The sequence below is a fragment of the Grampus griseus genome, assembly GCF_964374135.1.
Source record: "Grampus griseus genome assembly, chromosome: 18".
Classification (NCBI taxonomy): Eukaryota; Metazoa; Chordata; class Mammalia; order Artiodactyla; family Delphinidae; genus Grampus; species Grampus griseus.
In genome coordinates this window covers 54,937,191-54,960,847 of record NC_139012.1, presented here as the reverse complement: position 1 = coordinate 54,960,847, position 23,657 = coordinate 54,937,191, and the positions used below count along the sequence as shown (strand labels likewise).

The window sequence follows — 23,657 nt, the reverse complement described above, 5'->3', positions numbered from 1 at the left end:
TTTGTAATATTTATATAAATATTGTTGAACACTTGCAAATGATTTAATTAACATGGAAAAAATGGGAAGAGACTACTTAAGAAAATTTGGAAAAAAAAAATACAGGGATACACCACCAGATATCAGAACATACCATATAAAAGGATATAGTTAAATCATAATAATTAAGGCTTTATGGTACTGTCACAAAGATAGATGGACCAATGGAACAGAATAGGTAGCCAGAAACAAACTGATAAATTTAAGAATTAAACACAAGATTAAAACAAAATGCCACTTTAAAATGGGGAAGAATGGTACTGGCAAAATCGGTTTGCCAGGTTAAGATAAAAAATTATTTTACAATCTCATCTTGGGACTTCCCTGGTGGTCCAGTGGTTGAGAATTCGTCTTACAATGCACGGGACACCGGTTCAACCCCTAATCAGGGAACTAAGGTCCCACATGTTGAGGTGCAACTAAACCCACTTGCCGCAACTGCTGAGCCTGTGTGCCACGACTACTGAGCCCACGTGCCACAACTAGGGAAAAGCCCACGCACTGCAATGAAGAGCCCGCGAGCCACAACTGAGACCCGATGCAGCCAAAGAATAAATAAATATTTTTAAAAAATCTCATCTCATACAATGTATCAAAATTATTAAAGATGGATTAAATAACTACATAAAAGATGGATTAAATAATTACATAAAAATGTGGGCTTCCCTGGTGACACAGTGGTTAAGAATCCGCCTGCCAATGCAGGGGACACGGGTTCGATCCCTGATCAGGGAAGATCCCACATGCTGTGGATGGAGCAACTAAGCCTGCGCGCCACAACTACTGAGCCTGTGCTCTAGAGCCTACAAGCCACAACTACTGAGCCCGAGCGCCACAACTACTGAAGCCTGTGTGCCTAGAGCCTGTGCTCCGCAGCAAGAGAAGCCACAGCAATGAGAAGCCTGTGTGCAGCAACGAAGACCCGACACAGCCAAAAATAAATAAATTAATTAAAAAAATAATAATAATTACATAAAAAAGAAGTAAGATCACACAAACCAGGAGGAGATACAAGTATAAACTTGACTTTTGGATGAAAAAGGGTAGTATCAATAAAACAGATCACAAAGGAAAAGAAATCAGACTAAACATTAGAAAGTTCTACACATCTAAAACCATTATAAGCACAATTAAAAGTCAAACTACAAATGTGGAAAATCCACCATAACTACTACTAATAAATGGTTAGTGTCTGTACTACATAAGGATCTTATGCAAGTAAGGAAAGACTAATACTTCAATAGAAAAATATGCAAAGACTATGAACAGACAATTCACAGAAGAGTAAATACAAAACACTGATAAATACAGGTATATGAAAAAAATGTTTCAACCTCACCAGTAAATCTACTTAGGAAGTCAGACACAATCCATCACATACTAAATTGGCTGCTGTTAAGAATAATGGCTTTACAGTAAACTTATCACATGGAAAACAAAATACTCAAATTTTAAGAAATCTCAACTTTGAAGTACAGGAGATATTGGTATAGGAAGGCCATCCTCCTATTGTAAGTCACTTAGGAAATCACTTAGGGGCTGAAGTAATCAATGCAGTCTATTATTTCTGCAACTTCAACATATACAGTCAATATACTTACGGTCCCTGGCACTATGTAGCATTAAATACACATTTCCTAATATTTCATTAAGTAAAATAAGAGCTGAATATTTAATAAAAACATTTTAATAGTTCAAAGCTATATTATGGTACAATATCACTAATGAATCAATTCTTATTAGAACAGTATATAAAGCTGTCCAAAACTTGTATTACTCCGTCTTCTGAAAAAACATGACCTTTTCATTAAAGTACAGTTTTTTGGTTTGTTTTTTTTTGGCTGCCCGCACGGTACGCGGGATCTTAGTTCCTCGACCAGGGATCAAACCCAGGCCCCCAGCAGTGGAAGCAGAGTCCTAACCACTGAACCGCCAAGGAAGTCCCCTAAAGTACAGTTTTAACAATGAATAATTTCACTTTAGAAGTATGCATGGAACAGTTATATTACATTACCATTTCAAAGCATTAATGTTTGGAGAAAAACTGCTTAATTCATATAAATACTTTTTTCCCACCTGAAGATATTTTTTAAGCATTTAAGAAACACCAATGTGTGAAGGTGGGGGTGACATTTTCCTTTCATTGTGTAAATGATCCTAAGACAATAGCTGATATGAAAACATATCAGCTATTGATATGTATGTAAATGTAAACCAGGTATCATCTTTACCATGATCTTGTTTAGTTGATAAAACTGCCATTTTTTGAATAAAAACTTAAAAACTTAGCTAAGTGTCACAAGCCATTTTCAATACAGTAACAAAACAAGAGCTTTTTTCTTGCCTTTAGATAGATCCCATGAAGCATGTACTGAATATGCAGGTATTTGTTTCTCTGATAGAATAACGATGGTTGAGTGTGAGAATGCACATGTGTGTATGGTATGTTAGTGTGGGAATGTGTGGTCAATAGAAAGGTCATGTCTTAGTAAGAATTAAAACAATCATTAGTTTACTTTAAAAAAATAAACCTTAGCTTACATTTTAAAATATTTAATTAGAAAAAACAAAACCATTCTAGAAGTAAAGGAAATGAGCTACACTTTTAATGAGCACCTTATTCCTGAAATTAGGTACTGCAATTTATGGAAGTAATGGGACGTAAAATACCTGTAATAACAGTGGCATTAAGTTTCAGGTACTTACTGGGACTCAACCTCTTGTTTAATTTCTTGCCATTCTCCATATGGGTTTGATTTTTTATGAGCTTTGGGTTTTTCTTCACTTGGACCTGATGAATTCTTCCCTTGGGTATTTTTTTCTTTCTGTGTTTCTGGTTCAGTTCCTTTATCACTATTTTTATTTTTTTCCTGAAATGTCAAAGTTAAGAAATAACAAACTTCAAGCAAAACTGCCAGGACCAAAAATTTCTTTAACGTAGTCTTGGTATTGATTTATAAATAATACATTAACTCAGCAGTTCAAATTTGCATGTAATACAACAAACGTACATAAAAGAACTCCTTTAATGCTTGATTAGGTTTTTCATTAAGTCTAAAATGCTAACACATCATGGCCAAGGCTGTTTTTTAAAATACTATAACACGATCCTATTAATGTTCTACCCCCCCTCAGAGACATACACTGGCCTTTTTATCCTCTCTTCTCCACTTTACTGCTTCTCTCCTTACTTACATGTCCAACAGTGACCTCCCTTTATACTGTGCCCCTTTTGAATTTAATGCCATGTCGCTGGACCCTTCTATACCCATTATCTATTTAAAGAACTCCCTCAACAAATTAGTGTTAACTGAAATCCATCTTCATGTTGAGGACACTGCCAAAACCTCACTGGCCTGTACAACTGGTAATGATGTGAAATTGGAAAAAGACACACCCCTGAGGTAGAAATAGCTCCCAAGGAGCCCCTGGAGAGGGCTGGTGCTTTTATCATCTGGGATAACAAAGCCCCGTGGCCCGGTTTAGCATGTGGACCATGCATTAGATTTCAGCCTCTTCGTAAACTTGCACAACCATGGGTGGCAGTCCTGGAACACTGTTTCGTTTGCAATTCTTTGAATGGATGTTAACTCATTCCCTTATGCTGCTGATATCACAGAAGTAGGAGACAGCATCAGCTTTCTCTTAGCCAACCTGACTGCTTCCAGGCCACGACATTTTTAAAGTGAGGTCATGCAATACGTGCCTCCCCCTCTGAGGCTCACACCACCTTCTATATAGTTCTCTTCCATTCTTCCTCTCATGATCTAATGACCTCTGGCCACTACTCCATATATATATTTTTTAATGTTCACACTTAATTGTATGTATGTTTTTTCCTTTATTTATTTACTTTTTGGCCATGTGGCATGTGGGATTTTAGTTCCCTAACCAGGGACTGAACCCACGCCCCTGCATTGGAAGCGCAGAGTCTTAACCACTGGACCGCCAGGGAAGTCCCCATTTCTCCATATCAAGTGATGACTCTGGCAACTCTGTATGTTCTCTCTGTTCAAATTCTTGTCCTCCACACTGTAAAGCAACTATACTCTAATAAAAATGAAACAAAACAAAAAACCAAAACTCTTGTCATCCCAGAGCTTAAAAATTCCCTACCCTCAATTTTGTGACCCACAAAACCAATGACTTTGGCCTTCACTATATTTCAGCCACCTAATAAGATATTCTCCTCATATGTAGTACCTGGTGCATAGGTAGTATTCAAATATTAGATCCTCACACTTATGTTCCTTTTAATTTGAATGAGGTCATCACTCAAAAATGCCCCACTTACGAAATCATAAACTCCAAAAGCCCACCCTCTGACCACAATGTTATTCTTTTGGCTTTCTGGCTCGCTTACTTCTACAATACCTCCTATCCAACATCATTACCATCTCTACTACCTTAATTTCCTGTGTTCTGAGTTTGTTAGTCTCATCTAGACTTTACATTCTTCGTTATCAGGCCCCAGCCCACAGAGAATCACGTTATAAACATTCTTTTGCTAGCACCCTTAAAATATCTTTGTCCCTATGCCTGTCTATTGCGTAGGACCTAAAAATCTCCAACACAAATCTATCCAACCATTAGTTTGTCAAGTGTTACCAAAAAAAAATCACACAACCATACAAACTGATGAGATTTCAGAATTTATGACATCCAATTTCAGCAGAGACTTTAACACTGCTTAGTAATGTGTCTCCAGTTATTTCTTCTCCTGGTCCCCTTAGTGATTATTCAAAATACATATTCAGCTCCACAGGGCTGAATTAATAATTTTATATTCATATCATGGAATACTATCCATCCATTATTTTAGTACATGAAGACTTAACGATGTCTTTGTGACAGATTAAATTGGAAAGTGATAATAAAACCTTATTATAGTATGACTCCATACCTTGTTTAAAGCAATGTACAAGTCTGAATAGAAAATTATAGACCAAAAACATCAAGGTATTATACTGATTTCTCTGGGAAACGGCAGGATTATAGTTTGTCCTTTTTTGTTTATCTGTGTTTTGTAATATTTTGTTTGCTTGACGTTAATAATATCTGTCCCACGTTGGATGCTGGGTTACCTGAATTTCACTATAAACATTGTAAGATATCTACTACACAAGAGCTTTCCTGCTGCTCTTCTATAAACTGGATACATTCCTCACCCTAAGTTCCACCAAGATTTATGGGGTAGGTTGAGAAGTTGCAGGCAATGACAAGACCCTAGGTAAGGCTGGAAGTGCCCTCTCTCCAGCATCCTGGATATTCCTTCACCTCTCAGGCCAGTACTCAACCATGGATCAATGCTATGTATCTTGTCTGCTTTGGCACCCAGGCTCCTGAGTGTTCCTGGAAAGGTCACAAAAGCAGGAGGACTAGCTATACTAGCTATACTATACTAGCTATACTATTAACACTACTAAAATGTCTGTTCTACTTTCCCACCATGGTTGGGTACTTAGCACCACCACCTGTCAATCCTCTTACTTACTTCATTTCTTCTCCCACCCTGGCTCAGTGATTATTTTAGTCTGTTAATGTTGTCAAGCTCCCCAAAGCTTCTCACTCTCAGCAAGCAATCTTGATTTCTTTATACATGAGTAAATTGAGGCTAAAAGGCAGGACTCTTCTTTCCTGGCAGCAAATCATCCATAGTCATACCTTACAGAAAATGAAAACCTTACCTTCTTACAGAAAATGAGTTTATTCCTTGTTCAAGACCAACCTATCCACTTACCCTTGTTGGTATTCCGTTTCTACCTCCTTTGGAGTCCCTCTTAAGGAAAACATCACCACCACAAATCTCTCACAATTAAAAGTCAGTATGTAGCCACCATCTTATCATCTAATTTCTACTTTTCATTACATATCCAAACCACATATACACTGTGAACCACTTTTCATCCTCCTGTAATCTGAGTTTTCCCACCTAAAACTCTGGTATAACTGCTAGAAGGATATCAAGGACTTCCTTACTGCAAAATTCAATGGACATTTTTCCTTTTCTAGACCTAGTTAATCCCTGATGTTCTCTACTCCTTTGGCTTCTGGGATACTGAATTCTTCTGCTTCTCAGCATACCTTCCTAATCATTCTTTCCTCATTCTGCCTTGTGGGCTCCTCTTTCTCTCCTGTACTTAAATGTTTAATATTCCCCAAGGTCATTTTCCTAGGTTACTTCACCCACTCTGAGACTTAAATTACTACCAGTATGTTGATGATACTCAAATTAACATTTCTAGCCTAGACATTCATACTTGCGTGTTCAGACAGCTCTCTGAATGTTACAGAGGCATTTCAAACTTAGGAGGTCTAAAAATGAATTTACTATATTGTTATCAAATAGATATCAATAAATGATACAACCATTTATCCGGGTGCCAAAATGCATCTCTTGGTTTTACTTCTATCTTCTACCAGAAAGCTGAAGAAAGTCTGTAGATCTTTTCATAAATTAACAAACTGTTGTAAAGAGTAAATCGAGAACTTACCTTAAACTTTATTTTTAGCTTTTGCGTTTCTGTAGAGACCTCTCCTTTTTTTCCTCCCTTTTCTGCTTCTTGTTCCCCATCAGAATCATTATGTGAATCTGATGATTTGGACTCTTCTAGGGTGCCAAGTGACTTTTCATTGACTTTACTAGAAAGCAGATCGCCAGAGTGTGGAATGAAATCATCAGGTTTTTCCCATCTGGATTCTATTCAACACATTTTAATAGTCATGTTATTTAGTTACCAATTCTATTTAGAAGAATATTCCCAATATAATGTTTCCTGTCACTTACAGTATATTAAGTGACAACACTGCATCTGTTTCACACCATCACTTGATCAAGAAGATAATAAATAAGAGATCCCAAAGATCTTGCTATTATCTTTCAGAAATTAAATTCAAGCAATCTGGATTAACTAGATGTATAAACTACAGCCCCAATGGAAAGAGACCTAAGAACTGGTAATACTTTCTGAGGACTCAAAATTTAACCAACACCAGTTTCAGAAAACATCGTAATGGGCACACATGAGATTTCCTGAAATTTATTTATCACAAAATTTCCCTGGGATCTTCATAAAGTGGAATAATATGGCGAAGATCTGAATGAATATAATTTGTCATTTTATAATAAGGGGAAAAAAAAAACTCAGTTGAACTCTACTGCCACCCAGTGGTTTGTTGGGCTTTTAGAAAAATGATAGCAGTTCTAATTATCTGCAGTTACTCTCTATTTATAGTTTAATAAAAGGGACAGGGATTCTAAAATTTATTGTTCAACTGGGAAAGTTTTAAGAGTAAAGGGGGCTCTATTAATAATCACATTGATCCAGATATAAACTGAAATTGTTGAGGGAAAATCAGTATGTATAGTCCCTCATTAATTACAGGGTTCTTTCCAGCACTAATGAAAAAAATTACTTTTTCCTTGTCTTTATTTCACACAAGTAATAAAAGAACTTACAAGAAATAATTGGTTAAGCATCTAATATGTACCAGGCACTGTTTGGGGAACTTTAGAGACACATGACCATCATGAACTCACAGAGTACAGGATCAGCTCTACTTAAGAGCAAATATAGGCTCAGTGACTTACCCACAATCATAGAGCTGGTAAGGGAAGCTGTGCGTTGAGCTCACTCAGATCTAACTCTATAGTTATATGTTATTTTATCTTTATAAGGATTCAGTACATCAAGTTTACTGAGGTAGAAGCATTGTCATCATTGGGCAAGCTGGGTATCTACTTGGAGGTCAAAAGGGCCTTTTCCTCCTAAAAGACTTAATGCTATGTAGCAGTCTTTGGATAGCAGGAATTAAAAAACAAACAAACAGGGCTTCCCTCGTGGCGCAGTGGTTGAGAGTCCGCCTGCCGATGTAGGGGACACGGGTTCGTGCCCTGGTCCAGGAAGATCCCACATGCCACGGAGCGGCTGGGCCCATGAGTCATGGCCGCTGAGCCTGTGTGTCCGGAGCCTGTGCTCCGCAACGGGAGAGGCCACAACAGTGAGAGGCCCCACGTACCGCAAAAAAAAAAAAAAACAACAAACAAACAAAGCTCAAAGTTACACCAATACTATAGCTATTTTGGTATATTTAATTGCAGAAGAAACCAACTATAATTACTGGCAAGACTAGTTTTATGAAATTAGATAAAATCTTAATTTGAAAAACAGATAATAATTAGGTAACAATAATTCTGCATGTTTTATAAATATTTATATAACTGAAAATTATTAAATTAGTAAAAGTGAAAATTAGACAGTCTTATTAGCCACTGCTAAAATAGCTTCAGTTCTGCTTTTTAAAATAGGAGAAGGCAAGTTGAATGAGGTGATCTTCCAAGGTAATGATTATATTTCTAAAATAATCCTGATAAAAACCAATGATGGTAGAGAAAGTAAAAATGATTTTCAAAGTAAAAAAATTTGTGAATGCAGTATCACCTGAGAAGAACAACACATGGCTCAGTATATTACAGAAATCTTTTTGCTTTTCCATTGTATTAATGTTTCTAAATTATAAAAAATACATACTTGCTACAGAAATATGTTTATCACTATACTAAAATTCTCAAGTTCAGACAATTCCTCAGCAGGCTAATAAGCAGTGTGAGGTACAATTTTAGACAGCTTAAGAGATAAACAAAGGTAATACTTACCCCCTGTTTCTGTATTATAATAATAGGTATAGCCATTTTCACTTAAACCTTCTACCCAAACGGTCTTCACTGCCGTCTAATGGGAGGAAAAAAACCAGCATAAACTGAAGATGTGGTTATATATTAGATAACTAAGGCAGACTCGGCCAGCCTTTCCTTTCCTCTTGACACCTGGCAATTAGGGGTGGTGGTACTGATCATGGCCAGGAAGCTTGATTTGTGTTAATCATGAGCCACCTTTCAGGGAGGGAGGGAATGCCTTGCCTCTGAAAGCCAGGAACAGTTCTTTGCAGACTGACAGGGACATGTAAATGGCAACTGACTGCAAACCAACTAATAATATTTGCCCTGCGTGGACTTTTAGGGTAGACATCACTTTTCCACCACCATGCACCCTTTTAACAAAAGGATTATAGAAAGAAAGAAACAAAGGGGGTTGGGGGGACAGGGAGGCTTATCTGGAAGTAAATTTGCTTAATCAACCCTACAAAAATCCCAGAAGCCAATCACTTAAAAGAATTTAAAAAAGACTATTAATGTGCTTCAGTTACCTTTTTTAAGTTTCCTTGAAATCCTTCAGGTTTCTCCCACTGAGATGCTTAAAACAAAATATACTGCATTTGTAAAATCTTCCCAAAAAAATTTAATTTGGCAAAAAATTATAAGATATTCAACATGAATGAAACACTACGTGTCTACAGTTTAAAACATAATTGAAAAATAAAAAGAAACAACATACATCCCAGTAGTACTGTGAAGAATACATGTGAATGCTATGTAACCAAGAAGGAAGGCCAGAATGAAGGATAAGAAGTTACTGGTACTTCACAAGAATTATTAGAGCTAGGTAGGGCTTCTCTTAAAGATTTCTTGGAATTCAGGCTTGATAAATTTTGACATCTTGGGGCAGGGGAGAGTGAGAGATGGAATGAATGACTCCAAAGAGGAATAAGATGAAGAATGCAGGAATTAAAAACAAATATTGCTGAGAGCAAGAGTATATAAAGTAGGATGGTGAACAAAGGCAGCAAGGAATAGGCACCAGAAGGGAGAAAAAATGTAATTAATAAATAATTTCTATGTAAATTTGAGAAAGACTTATAATCCCCAGCATACAATTATTTATGGTTCACTGCTGAACAACACGCACTTCACTTATGGCTCAGTGCAAACTCTCAGAGATTGTTACTATTTCTATGTCGTCAAAAACTGACTATGATTCTAGAGATCTTAATAATTCCCATAATACTGGTAGCCCAAGGTTTTCTTCGTGATTAACTCTCTAATCTCATTTCCTACCTTCCTGACCATTCTTACCTTTTCTTCTACCCATTCCTTTAATATATGTACCACCCACCCTTTCTACTTCTTGTTCTCTTCTTTCTCCTTGTGATCTCATACACTCCTAAAAGTTAAAATATTTACAAAGCTTTATTGAGAAAATATAAAGCTATAATTTATTTGTAAGGAACCCACTATTAAGTCTTTAATTATGACCTTGAGTCACTATGAGAAGGGTACCTTTTTAAAGGGCACATAATTTTTTTACCAGTGGCAAAAACGTAAAGTTAGTCTTTCATTGTTTAAACGTTCCAATATTAACTAAAAGTCCTAACACAAAACAAACTGTCAGTTATCATTCTCTACTATTTTTATGCCTAAATGACTTACCTCCTGTGATAAGATCATAATAGTAATGGTAACCCTCAGAGGTTATGCCTTCTACCCATCTGCCCTTTGAAGGGTCTTTTTTCTTTTTCTTCTTTTCTTTCTGCTGATTTGATGCAGAGGTGGGTGGCATAGTGCTGGTTACTGGTGACACGCCTGGATCTGAAATTTCTGAAGAAAGATGAGAGAAGGGTGAAGTAGCTGATGTAAATTTTTTTTCCTGTTATAAAACACTAATAATTTTATTCCAATTAAAAGCCTGACAAGATTCTTTTGGGAACTTGACACGTTATTACAAAGCCTAGTTAGAAAGCTAAATATGCAAGAATATAAGAATATCCTGGAGAATTGTAAAAAAGAAGTGATGAAGGGAATCTAGTCCTACTAGATATTAAAACATTCTGAAACTCTGATTAAAAAACCAATAGTATAAAACTGATCCAGGAGTAGACAAACATATGACTAAACACAATAGTACAGAAACAGTTCCAACTGCATATTTCTAGTATTTCTTATTAGAGAAAAAAAAATAATTTAACAAACGATGTTGGACTGACTGGTTAATTATTTGGAAAAAAGTAAATTTATTGTCCACTCCCTGATCCTCCCATGTTTTTACATCAATATAAATTTCAGATCAAAGATATTTACAAAAAAACCAAAAAGTAAAATAATGTTAAATTTGAATGCATAGAAATTCAAATATTTGGTATGGCAAAAATAAAAACAACAAGAAAAACGTAAGACAGACAAATGATAAATCTTTACAACAAATATGACAGAGGATTAATGTTCCTAACAAAGATCCTTTACAAATCTAACATTCTAACACAAAAATGGCCAAAAAGTACAAAGGTACTTTAACACTTAACTTCACTAATATCCAAAGAAATGCAAATACATACAATTTTTTTTGCATTAGATCAATAATACTGAAAAGAATGACCAATCCACAGTTAGTCAGTATGATCTATTGGATATTTACATGGGTATAAAAAATGGGTAGTTTTTATGGCTTTGCTTTTTTCCAAAGGAATAATTATTCCCAACATTAGTTAATAAAATAATTTTATTTCTAGAAAAAGTATAAATCAGCCCAACATTTGTGGAGACAGCTTGATTTCATTAGTCAATATACAAAATATATTTACACTTTAAATCTGCAATCTCACTGCTAGAAATTGAGCCTACAGAGATAAATGTGAAAACATGCCTACATAAGGGTGCTCACCGAAACATTCTTCCTAACAGTAAAAAACTCCAAGGAACCTAAATGTTAATCAGGAAGAGACTAGTTACATAAATTATGGCATTTTAATGGCATCCTATTATGGCATTTTATACCCTTTATTGAACACTTGTTACAAGTGGTCACAGTAATGAGCAATTCATACCATTATGTTACTTAATTTTAGTAAAAATCGAAAGTCATATCACTAGCAAGAGGCTATTCTGGTTGACCCCAAAGCTTGTGTTTCTAAACACTCTGTAGCCACTAAAAATAATGTGTATCTTTAATTATTTAAAATAAAAGACGTATTTGACATATCATTTAGGGAATAAATAAAACCACCCCCAAACAGACCACAGCATAAAATGTACAGTATAACTTTATTAAAAAAATTCTAAAGATGTCTGGAGAAATCTTAAAAGCAGCTAGTTTTAAAAACTCTTTTCTTTGCCTATACTGTTTCACTTTTAAAGGAATACATATTCTATTTAGAAAACAAGGCTATTAAAAACATTTGATAGGAAAAACCCAATTAAATATAAAACACTAAGATTTATTTGCTCATAGGGCAGCATAATAGAATCTCCCGATCTACCTAATTGATGAGATGAATTTTCAACTACGTCTTTAATTCTGCAGGAATGCCTACAATCCTTTTTCCCCTTAAAATGAACATAAAGCTTTAACCTTGTAGAAATACTACTACCCCCGCTTTTTAACTAATAATGTCAAGGATATTTTAAAAGTCTGGTCACGGACTTCCCCGGTGGTGCAGTGGTTAAGAATCCGCCTGCCAATGCAGGGGAGAGGGGTTTGATCCCTTGTCTGGGAAGATCCCACATGCCATGGAGCAACTAAGCCTGTGTGCCACAGCTACTGAGCCTACGCTCTCCAGCCCATGAGCCACAACTACTAAGCCCACATGCCACAACTACTGAAGCCCGTGAGCTCTAGGGCCCACGTGTCACAACTACTGAGCCTGCGTGCTGCAACTACTGAAGCCCATGCTCCGCAACAAGAGAAGCCACCACAATAAGAAGTCCTTGCATTGTAACGAAGAGTAGCCCCCACTCACCACAACCAGAGAAAGCCTGTGTGCAGCAACGAAGACCCAACGCATCCAAAAAAAAAAAGTCTGGGCACAACTGTTCTTATGTGATGAGGGCAACGCCAATTAACTGTTACTCTGCTTAAAAAGTTAATCAAAAGCAGTTTTTGTTAGAAAGTAAAGAATACCGTTCCATGTTGACTACTGCAACCATTATGCAAGATCAACAACTGAGATCTGGTTTCAGGATGATGGATTTGTCATGGAAGAAATGCTTTATAGAAAATTACCAATTTAAAGTCTAAATTCAGTGACAAGATAGATATACTCCACTTAAATAATGCCTTTTATCTGGAAATGAGTTATCCTCACACCCTCAAATTATCTACCTTCTTGCTGGCGGGCATGTGGTAAAATGGGAGCCTTCATACACTGCTGGTGAGAATGTAAACTGGTTCAACCACAGAGGAAAACAGTATGGAGGTTCTTCAGAAAATTAAAAAATAGGTCTACTATACCATCCACTAATTCACATCTGGGTATATACCCAAAGGAAATGAGACTGGATTATGAAGAGATATATACTTATTGCAGCGTTATCACAGCTAAGTTATTCATAGCTAAGATAGGAAACGGCCTAAATGCCCATCAACAGATAAGTGGATAAAAAAAGATGTGGCGCGCACACACACACACACACACACACACACACACACACAATTCAGCCATGAGAAGGGAGGATACCGTGCCATTTGCGACAACATGGATGAACCCTGAGCACATTATGCTAAGTGAAATAAGCCAGATACGGAAAGACAAATACTGTATGGTATCACCTATATGTGGAATCTAAAAAAGTCAAACTTGTAAAAGACAGAGCAAAATAGGGGATGGGGGAGTGGAGGGATAAGACTGATGTTGTTTAAGGGTACAAACTTGCAATGAATAGTAAGTAAGCCAGAAGTCTAATGAACAATATAATGAACATAGACAATGATATCATACTATAATTATGTAATATGATAAATATTGCTATAATGGCAATCCCATTACAATAAATGTATCAAAGTAACACACCATGTTACATACATATCCAATATATTCAATAAAAAAATTAAAAAGTAAAAAAAAAAACTACCTTCTGGTAGTAAAGTCACTTGATTTGTCCACACAAGGTTAATTCACTATAATTCAATTATATAAATAAACATGATTCATAGTTTTGACCATATAGATAAAGTGAACGGGGGTTATAATGCAACGCCAATTTTTTTTTTTTTTTTTTGCGGTACGCGGGCCTCTCACTGTTGTGGCCTCTCCCGTTGCGGAGCACAGGCTCCAGACGCGCAGGCTCAGCGGCCATGGCTCACAGGCCCAGCCGCTCCACGGCATGTGGGATCCTCCCGGACCAGGGCACGAACCCGCGTCCCCTGCATCGGCAGGCGGACTCTCAACCGCTGCGCCACCAGGGAAGCGCCAACGCCAATTTTTTAAATGAATAGATCCATTTAGCCAAATAATTAGAATACATAAAAACTCAAGTGTCTCGGAAATGAACCGCTGACCTACGATAGAGCGAGGACTAGGAAACCCCAAGAGTAACACAGTTGTTGTGAATGGAGGTACTGAAAGATGAAGATTTAAAAGCAAAACAAAAGTGCACAAGCAAAAGTCCCACAGTCTCAATAGGGCTGTGATGTACAGGCAAAGCACTAAGAGTATACCGAGTGTACAACCTCTCTATGGAAACAATAAGAGCTCACTGAGCATGACCTCTGATGTTACTTTTAAAACATGCTGGCTCCTTTTTTACCTGACTCTAAGCCAAGCCTTTTCAAATCCTCTTGGTATGCTTTCAGGGCAGCTGCCTCCATTGCAGCAAACTCCTTTGATGCCTTTTCTTCTTCCTTTGCCTTATCCAGGCTTTTCTGTTTAATCTGAGCAAGACACATACAAAAGTGAAAGCTAGATAAAGGGCTGATATTTACATAGAGAAATTGGCAAAGAACGAAACAAACTAGATTACCTCACTGATCCTCCTTGCCACATTTTCCTTATGATTCTTTCCTCTTTCATGAAATTCAATGCTCTTGAAGATTAAAAAAAAAAAGAAGATACAAAGGAAAACTACACATAATGTTCACAGCAAAGTAACAGTAAATATATGGAACATAACAAAATTGAATTACAATTGGCAGAAAAGATAAAAATAATGCAAATTGGTCCTTTTTATCAAATGATGCTAAGGAACTAAACCACATTATTTATTATTATGCCCTCTGACTACGTTTCCTTTGGTGCTTAAAATAAACTATGATGACCATATTAATAGAGAAATAGACAAGGTACCCCTGATGACTAATCTAGTGAATATGATTGTAAAGAGGACTCAAACAAGACATGAAGCCAAAGGAGGAGTGGAAAAAAAAATCTTAACTTCAAGAAACACCTCTCAACATAAAATGTCAAAACCGGCGAATCTCTAGAATTTGTACTGCTCTACTTGCCACATTAGGTAAAAGACACAGAGAATAAGCAATGATTCTTAGAACCTTATTCTTCCAAACTGCGAGAAAAGTAGATGTTAAAAAACTCCTCCTAAATTGTAAACAAATACTATTACTATGTGGTAATGGTACAAAATGTAAAACTTCTATGCAGGGCAACTTGGCACTATCTGTCAAAATTAGGCTGCTGTAACAGAGAACAAAGAAACTCCTTATATACTGATGATGAAAGAGCTCCAGCATATGGTGTCCAGTTTAAAAAAAAACAACTGTGATGCACGGCAGTGTAAACAGCATGCTACCTTCTATGCGTGCTGGAATCAGAACCTGTATCTATGCCTATAGAAACAATGGAAAATTTAAAAAGTGGTAACCTATAAGGAACGATGGTAAATGGATGGATGGGGACAGAGTCGGTGAGTGAATGCTATTACCTATTTAACAGCCAGAATGCTCCCTAAATTACAAGTGTGTTGTTGTATGCAGTAAGAAATTTCTGGTAACTTTTCAAAATAAGTTTTGTGAGTCAATTCTTATCTAACACATTTCCTGATTATTCTAAAGTACTGCTGTGAATTCCTCTTTAAAGTGTGACTTCATAAAGCAAATATTCATCCTCTATTTTTCATATGTTCGTTTCCTAAAGTTGGTTATATTACACAAAGAATATTTAAGGCCTGTTCAAAAACAAATTAATTTTGTTTCTAAAGGTTAAATCAATGTATATTAGCAATTCAAGAAGATGAAGAAAGACTATCCTAGAAGGAATTATTTACTCTGGATTGGTGGTCCCCAAACTTTTTGGCACCAGGGACTGTGGAAGACATTTTTTCCCTGGGGTGGGGGGTGGGGGGTGTTGGTTCAGGCGGTAATGTGAGTGATGGGGAGCAGCTGTAAATACATATGAAGCTTCACTTGCTCGCCCACCACTCACCTCCTGCTGTGCAGCCCGGTTCCTAACAGGCCATGGACCAGTACCACTAGAGGCCTGGGGGTGGGGGACCCCTGCTCTAGATCACTCAAAAACACTGAATTGCTTGGATACTTCCAGGGAAGAGACTATCAGTGATTTGTGTAGCTTTTAAAATTTGTGGCATTTTTTTTTTTTTTTAGGATGGCTAAGTCAAACAAAATAGTCAAGAACTTTAGCAACTATTCAAAAAGACAAAAAAAAAGCAAGACAAAACTGAACAGAAAAAATCCTTAAACTCTTTGCAGATAATAGTAATAAATGTCTATCAAAGAAACATAACACTGTTAAAGATGGGGCTACTGTTCTTCTGTGCCTCCCACTCTACCAAATAATAAGGATATGAATATACATTTAAAAGATACCCTACCGTTTATGTACTATGTACATAGAGTATGACATGCATGAGATGGGGAAAAAACCAAAAATCAATGGTGCTTTTTGTTTCATGTCTTAAAAGCTGAATTTGGACCAAGACATACAGTAATAATGTGCTTAAAGGTTCCTATTTTCACATTCCATGACAAAGGTAACAATGTTCTTTCAAATTTAAGCATTTAGAGATATAAAGCTCTGCATCAAACATATTTAACTATCTCTAAAACAGAACATACAAGAAAAAGTACAATGTCGCTTCTTTCTACATATTAAGGGCTTTCTGCTTTTACTTTTCTTTGTATACGACAACATTACAAACAGCACCATCATAACGTAGGTGTTTCATAAACATTAATGCGATGACCCACGCAATGTCCAGTTCCTTAATGTGACTGAAGGGCCACAGAGAAATAATTTGGCTTAGTACATAATCAAATTTGGGCTGATGAAAAAGAAGGCGGCTCACAGCTTTCCTACAAGGAATGAAAAGACAACAAAAATTGTTCGATGTTTTGAAAAATCAAGAGCAATGTATATGAAACTGTTTTGTAAGCTCTGAGTTTAGATCAAAAAGGAACATTTCACATGAATACAATATTATGAGAATCTTTAATAGAGAAATTATCATACAGGCCTATTGTCCGCTATCCAGCACTTGCAGTAATCACAGAATTTCTTTGGTTGGGACTTCCAGTAGTCTGCCCTGGAAAAGGAAAAACAAGTTTAAGTTTATTTACAATTAAAAAAGGTAAATTTTTGCATGATTTACAACTTCTTAAAAAGGCCGAAATATAAGCCTCTGCTACTGAATCTTGACTTGTTACACACAGCACCCTGCTTTATTATTTAGCTGAATGAAATCAGTCAACTGAAATTCTGTTGCCAGTAGAGTGGAAAAAGTCTGCAACGGATTTAAAACGCCCTTAAACAAAATAGCTTTTTAAAAAATGCCTCATTTGTTACTGTCATCAATGTGAAGAAATAAGGAACATCTTGGAGAAGATTATCTATTCTTTCCATTCCTTTCTGGCATTTTTGGAGATTACTGTTAATTGAAACATGAAGAAACTCATAAAGTTCACTTTAAATCAAGTTATTTCTACCCAAAAAACAAAACATAAGACACCTCTGGTGGGAGGCCGTGGTTCCTCTGAGACTATCAGTTAATACAGTTTGTTCTTGAGCCTCATGGCAAAAGAGAATTAGAAAAGCCAAAGGATCCCTCGGCCGGCAAGACCAAAAAATAAAAAATAAATTCATAGGCTAACCAAGGCTGGCCGCTTCTATTAGGCGGAGGAGGCAGCGGTGGCCGCAGCCCAACCCTACAATTTCACAATACCCCACGGTTCAAGCGCTACAGAAACCAGAAGGATGCTCTCGGCCCCCAACCGTGTAGGTGGCGGGAGCGCTCCGTCGCTTTGCGGCGGCCGTCCAACCTCCAGGGGCCGCCAGCCTCCCTCCCAGAGCCCGTGCTCCAGGCCCCCAGGGCGCTCTGCGGGGTAGCATCCCCACCCCGCCCAGAAAACGGGCCCCGCCTGTCCGCTGCAGACCCCGAGCGAGTTAAAGAAGCGTCCGTCACGCCCCCCGGCTGAGGGCGGGGGGAGAGGGGTGGTGGCGGAGCTAGAGACCCGGAGGGGGAAAGGGCCGCCCGGAGAAACAAGACCTCGTTGTTTAGAGCCTGAGACCCGACTCACATGACAGGACCAGCCGCTCCGCGGGTCGCTCCGGGCCCGGCTGAGGCTCGTGTTCCCCACGCGGGACGAGTCGGAGCCCAGCTCACCGCGAGGCCCACCGCAGTCTGTGAGCCCGGACACCTCCCTTCTTCCCCCGGACCAGTGTTCCACGGTTCCCAACTACGGGTGCCCAGACGACTCAATCCGCGTTCGAAATTTCCTCTCCTTCCCCTCCCCCTCCAGGGGCGGTACTCCCGGCTCCGGAGAGGTGGGGTTGCTATAAACGGGTTGAGGTCACGGAGAAGGGGCGAAAGCGCGACGGGACCTGAGCTGAGGGACGGGAAGCTCAAGCCTCACGTCCCCGCGTCATCCCGCCTTCTCTTTTTTTCCCTGAGATCCAGAACCTCCACCCTTCTTCTAGGCTCGCTGGCTCGTGGCCGAGGAGCTCGCACGCCGCCTCCGCCCCGAACGCAAACAGCTGTTCCCAGAGACGTCGCCGCCCTCAACTTTGCCAACTAGTCCGCACGCACTTTGACCAGCAGAGCAGCCCGGACCTGTAGGCTGGGGGCCGTTGGCGGAGTTAAAAAAAAAAGAGGTGAAACAGCTGGTTTCGGAGCTGAGAGTCGCTTGGCTCGGCCTTGCCTCAGAACTTTCCTGAGGCGGCGGAGCGACCCAGCCCCGCCCCCCGGACGCCCGCGCGCTCGGGTCGGGCGCGTTCCCTGGCTCGCGAGCGCGTGGGCAGCGGCGGTAGCGACTCGGGTGGCGCAGAGGCGGCGGCGGCTGGAGTGGCGGTGGGCGGTGGTGCTGGGGAGCGGCGGCGTTTGCGCTTGTCAGGTGAGTCACCGCAGCTTTCTCAGCAGCACTTCCCATATGGTCTAGCGGTTAGGATTCCTGGTTTTCACCCAGGCGGCCCGGGTTCGACTCCCGGTATGGGAACGGTGTATCTCTTTTTAGGGGGGGACTAACTCATTTTTATTTCCAGTGGCTCTGGCTCTTTTTTCCTGCCCCCTACCCCAGGTGATTTCGTGGAAAACGCGCGTTCGAGTAGTTGTTAGTGACGCCGTGAACTGGGCTGCGGCTTTGGGAGACACGAGTGCCGCGCCGGGCGGGCTGGAGGAGCGAGTGTACTCGGGGTTCTTCTCCTCCTGCCGGAGGCTGGCGGGGCTGAGCTGCCGGGAAGGAGTTTCACTTTCCCCGGGGCCGCCCTCCCGCCCCTCCGGCCCCCGGCCGTCCCTTTCCAAGCGCTCGGGAGGTGATGATTAACTCTGGCTTCTCCTTATCTGTCCCCAGTGCCCCCCTCGGGCCCACACCCTCCTCCTCGGCCGGCCCCTTCTGACGGTCCCAAGCGAAGCGGGTCGTGTTGCCCCCTGCCCTCGGCGCCCGGGAGCCCGCGCCCGGCTTGGAGCCCCGTTGTCTCGGCCGGGTGTTGACTAGAAACACCCCCGACACAAAGCAGCCCCCTGGCGGGAGGGGGGGCGCGGGGAGGCGCCGAGGGCTGTCCGGAGATCCTCGGTGCCCGCGGGTGCGCTCTCCTGACCGCGCAGCTGCCCGCGGCAGCCGGATTGGCCGCGTGTCCACCCCGGGCTCCCGCGGCGCCCGAGCCCCGCCCCGAGGCCGGCCTGCGAGGTCATCCCAACTTGACATCGGGGGCGCCGGCCGTAGTTCTCAGAAAGTACCCCAGACTCCGGAGCCACAGACTTGAGTGTTTCTGCTCGGGAAGGCCTCTGGGGAAGGGCGTCCGTCCCGTTCTCCGCCCACGTCCGCCCCCCCCCCCCCCCAAAAACACACACACACGCTGTGGAGAAGAAAAATACCACTAGGATGAGATGTCTTTAAAGAAGAAATGTGACTTTCCAAAAGGGTCTAACGTTTTGAGCGCCGCGGATAGAAAATCCTGGGGTGGAGGTGGGGCTTGGAAGAGAGAAAATTGGCCGGAGACTGGGGAGGGGATGTTATAACAAAGTTTCACTGTATTTTTAAATATAGAAGCCCTGTGTTTATTACAAAGAAGGGGCAGCTGTGTCAGCAGCATGTGAGCTGTAAATGAAACAAAAGCGTTATCTTAAATGCAAGCTGAAATTAGAAAATGGGGTGAGCTCTGATGTTTAGTCTATTGGGCCTCCGGGAACAAATGAAGAAGGAAAAAGTGACTCTTGTGGACGAGTCTCTGGTCAGTGCCATTACGCAGAGCAGAAGGATTAGTTGTTAGTATGTGCCTTCCCAAACTGTGTTTGATAGTTTTAACTGCACAGTGAATTTTGAACTAATCTGTTAATGTGGACAGTATGATTAAGGATGAATTACTTTCACATTGTAAATAAACTTCCACAACTAAAAATGTTTTAGATCATCTTCATTAGTTCAAATATTTGAACGTTTTCTCTACACCAAGCATCATCAGATAGTCTTGGAAGTTAACTGATGTTCAGGTTCTTCATGTTAGGAGGTTTTGGAGAGAATCCTGAATGGAGTCATATTTTGGCCCTTTTGATTAGCTGTATGACCTTGTGGTAGATCTTTCACCTTCTCTGTGCTCTGGGTTTAGAGCCATAAATTCTTGATGATACATACCACTCACAAACTTGAGAGTTAAAAGAATTGTTGAGCAATTCTTGTGTCGGTAATAAGAGTGGAAAAGTTTCATTTAAATAGAGGATTGTGTCATTGTTCAGAAACCATTTACTAAAGAATTAGGCCTGAGCGTGGAAGGAAGGAAAGATCCTTCTGCCTTAATTGCCTCCAGAAGAGCTTCAATCTTGACCTCATATTTTGTGACAACTTGGTATCAAATTGTGCTAAAATGGATGTGATTTTCAACTGAGCACCCGGTATAATTGCAAATAGCTTTATATATATTTGAGGGTATGCTGAGAGGAGTAGTTTGGTGACAATATATCTGTCCGAGACATAGACTTATATATTGTTGTGTACCAGGCACAGTTGGCTAGGGCAGCATCTGAGTTGCAGAATTCCTTCAAGAGCACATAGGTGAGAAGTCACTTCTACTCAGGGAAGAGGACTAGAGACCAGACAAGGAAGGGAGAGTGTTTGCCCTGGACCTTGAAGAACAGGTTGGATTTCTCCTGGTGGGGAATGTGTATCAGAAAGCGGAGGTTGGGGCAACAAGTGTGAGGCTGGCTAGTAGTCTGGCTGGGTAGGAGCACACAGTGCCTGGAGGGAGAGCCATGGGGGTCAAGTTGGGATGGTAAAAAGGGAATTTTAACTGGATAAATTTTGACTAGGTAACAAGTTGTTTTATGGCATTTATGTCACTAGACTTTTTAAAACATTTTGCGTCTCTTTGAAGAAACTAAATATAGCGTAATATGTAAAAATTTCTTTTTTTTATGAGTCAAACAATATAGAAACATGTAGAATATTTTGTGCCCATGGGTTTTATGTTTAGCAATTAGATATTAATTTTTAACCAATGGAGTGGAGAAAATTAACATTTAAAAGAATGAAATCTAGGTTTAGATTATGAGAATGATCTGCAACTATATTCTTACTGGAAATAGTCTAAGACAGAGCTGCTAGTTACTGTCGGTGAAGCATACACCTTAAATTGGTCAGGACTAGGTGATAACTTTGTAAGGATTCATTCATACGCTTGTGCCTTGCTTCCAAAACACCATTGGTAGTCATGTTTTACATGTTCTCTCTTGAGCCACAAAATAAAGTGATACTAAATGAGTGGTGTGGATTACCCAAATAGTCTCTTTACTATTTGTTACTATTAGGTGCAGCTAGAAGATGTACGACAGTTCAGTAAACGTTTGCATAGATGAACACCTGTACGTAAAGAAATGTAAGGGTTGGGAAAATGACGATGGCATTTTAAAATCCAAAGACTTTACCCTGGTCTCTGAGCCTAACATTGTCTAGCCTCTACTTGGGTCCTCAACGCCACCTCCTCCCTCCTCTCCCTTTTCATTGTACTTTAGCTGCACTGGCTTCTTGCTTTTTGTTCCTTGAATGTGCCATACTTGTTCTTTTCTCAGTCTTATGTCTTGCTGTTTCCACTGCCTGCAGTATTCCCCCTCTAGCTCTGCACATCTCACTCCTGTCAGCGTTATCTTATCAGAGAGGCCTTTCTGTTTACCCTCACTAGAGACTCCCTTTTCTGGTTACTGTCTGGTTACTTTATGCTGCTTTATTTTCTTCTTTTGCGTATCTGAAATAAACATGTTTGTTCCTGTTTATTTCTTGTCTTATTCTACTAGAATATAAGTTCCATGAGAGTAAGGATACTGTGTAGTGAGATCACTCTCGTTCTGTAAGAGTCAAACAGTAATGAAGAAGTTGGTACCGTCATAGGTTGCTGGGGGAAATGTAAAATGGTGCAGCCACTTTGGGAAACTGTTTGGCAGTTCTCTCAAAATGTTAAACATAGAGTTGCCATGTGACCCAGCAGTTCCACTCCTAGGTGTATACCCAAGACAGATTAAAACATGTCCATGCAAGAACTTGTACACAATTGTTTATAGCAGCATTCATAAGCAGAAAGTGACAGATAACCCTAATGTCTGTCAACTGAGGAATGAATGAATAGAATGCAGTGTACCCATACAATCAAATATTTTTTGGCAATAAAAAGGGATGAAGTAGTGATATATACCACAGCATGGATCAATCTCAAGAACATTATGCTAAACAAAAGAAGCCAGGTCCAAAAGACCACATTTTGTATGAGTCCATTTATATGAAATGCCCAGAATAGACAAATCTGTAGAGAAAGAGGATGGATTATGGTTGCCTAGGATTGGCCGGGGTGGGGGAGGATGACACGGGGGATGGGAAGTGATTGCTAATGTAGGTCCAAGGTTTCTTTTTAGGGTGATTACAGTGTCCTAAAATTACATTATGATGATTGTTGCACAACTCTGTAAATATACTAAAAAACATTGAGTTCTACTCTTTGTGTGGGTGAACTTCATGGTATGTAAATTATATCTCAGCAAAACTGTTAAAAAAAGATTGAGGCAATCAAAAATATAGAATATTTTGTCTACATTTTACATTTATCATTTGGATATTAAATATTTAAAAATAATAATGGAATGATTTAACACTGCAACTCTAGCTCCTAGATAGTCCAGGAATGTAGCAAGAGCTCAGTAAATAACAGACGAAGGAGGTTGAAATATACAGATAATTACGATACAGTGCATAGTGTAATAAATGCTTAGAGGAGACTAAGCCAAGGGTTACAGGGGTTTGAAGGTCTCTAAAATGTCACATCTGGGTTTGTGTGAAGAGAATGGGGAAAGGCCTCTAGGAGGCAGCGTTTGAGATTGGCTTGGAAGGCTGCTTATGCTTTGCGGGTGGAGATGATTGAGCGGGAGACAAGGCTATAAGAAGGAAGCAGGCAGGAACAGAGGTCCCTAAACAGTTGCTAGCACATTTTGGCTGAGCTGAGAGTACAAATAGTATAGGAATGGACCAGTAGTAGTATAGTAGTATAGTGTAAGAGTGCAAGACTAGGCT

General features: G+C 39.7%; 2 protein-coding genes across 2 annotated transcripts in view; one reads left to right on the top strand and one right to left on the bottom strand.

Annotated features, from left to right (window-relative positions):
• WBP4 (WW domain binding protein 4) overlaps positions 1 to 18,690 on the bottom strand; it is a 33,527-nt gene extending 14,837 nt beyond the window's left edge. Inside the window, exons 1-9 of the mRNA XM_082675698.1 lie at positions 18,192 to 18,690; positions 17,128 to 17,200; positions 14,669 to 14,731; positions 14,456 to 14,579; positions 10,367 to 10,534; positions 9,247 to 9,293; positions 8,696 to 8,771; positions 6,534 to 6,739; positions 2,746 to 2,909 (exon numbers count right to left, since the gene is read on the bottom strand). Of these exons, the coding sequence (XP_082531824.1) occupies positions 2,746 to 2,909; positions 6,534 to 6,739; positions 8,696 to 8,771; positions 9,247 to 9,293; positions 10,367 to 10,534; positions 14,456 to 14,579; positions 14,669 to 14,731; positions 17,128 to 17,200; positions 18,192 to 18,193 (923 nt within the window). The 5' untranslated portion in view covers positions 18,194 to 18,690. The remainder of the gene's footprint in view (positions 1 to 2,745; positions 2,910 to 6,533; positions 6,740 to 8,695; positions 8,772 to 9,246; positions 9,294 to 10,366; positions 10,535 to 14,455; positions 14,580 to 14,668; positions 14,732 to 17,127; positions 17,201 to 18,191) is intronic.
• Positions 18,691 to 18,907: 217 nt separating this feature from the next.
• ELF1 (E74 like ETS transcription factor 1) overlaps positions 18,908 to 23,657 on the top strand; it is a 105,100-nt gene continuing 100,350 nt past the window's right edge. Inside the window, exon 1 of the mRNA XM_082675596.1 lies at positions 18,908 to 19,004. The gene's annotated coding sequence lies outside the window, so the exon portion shown is untranslated. The remainder of the gene's footprint in view (positions 19,005 to 23,657) is intronic.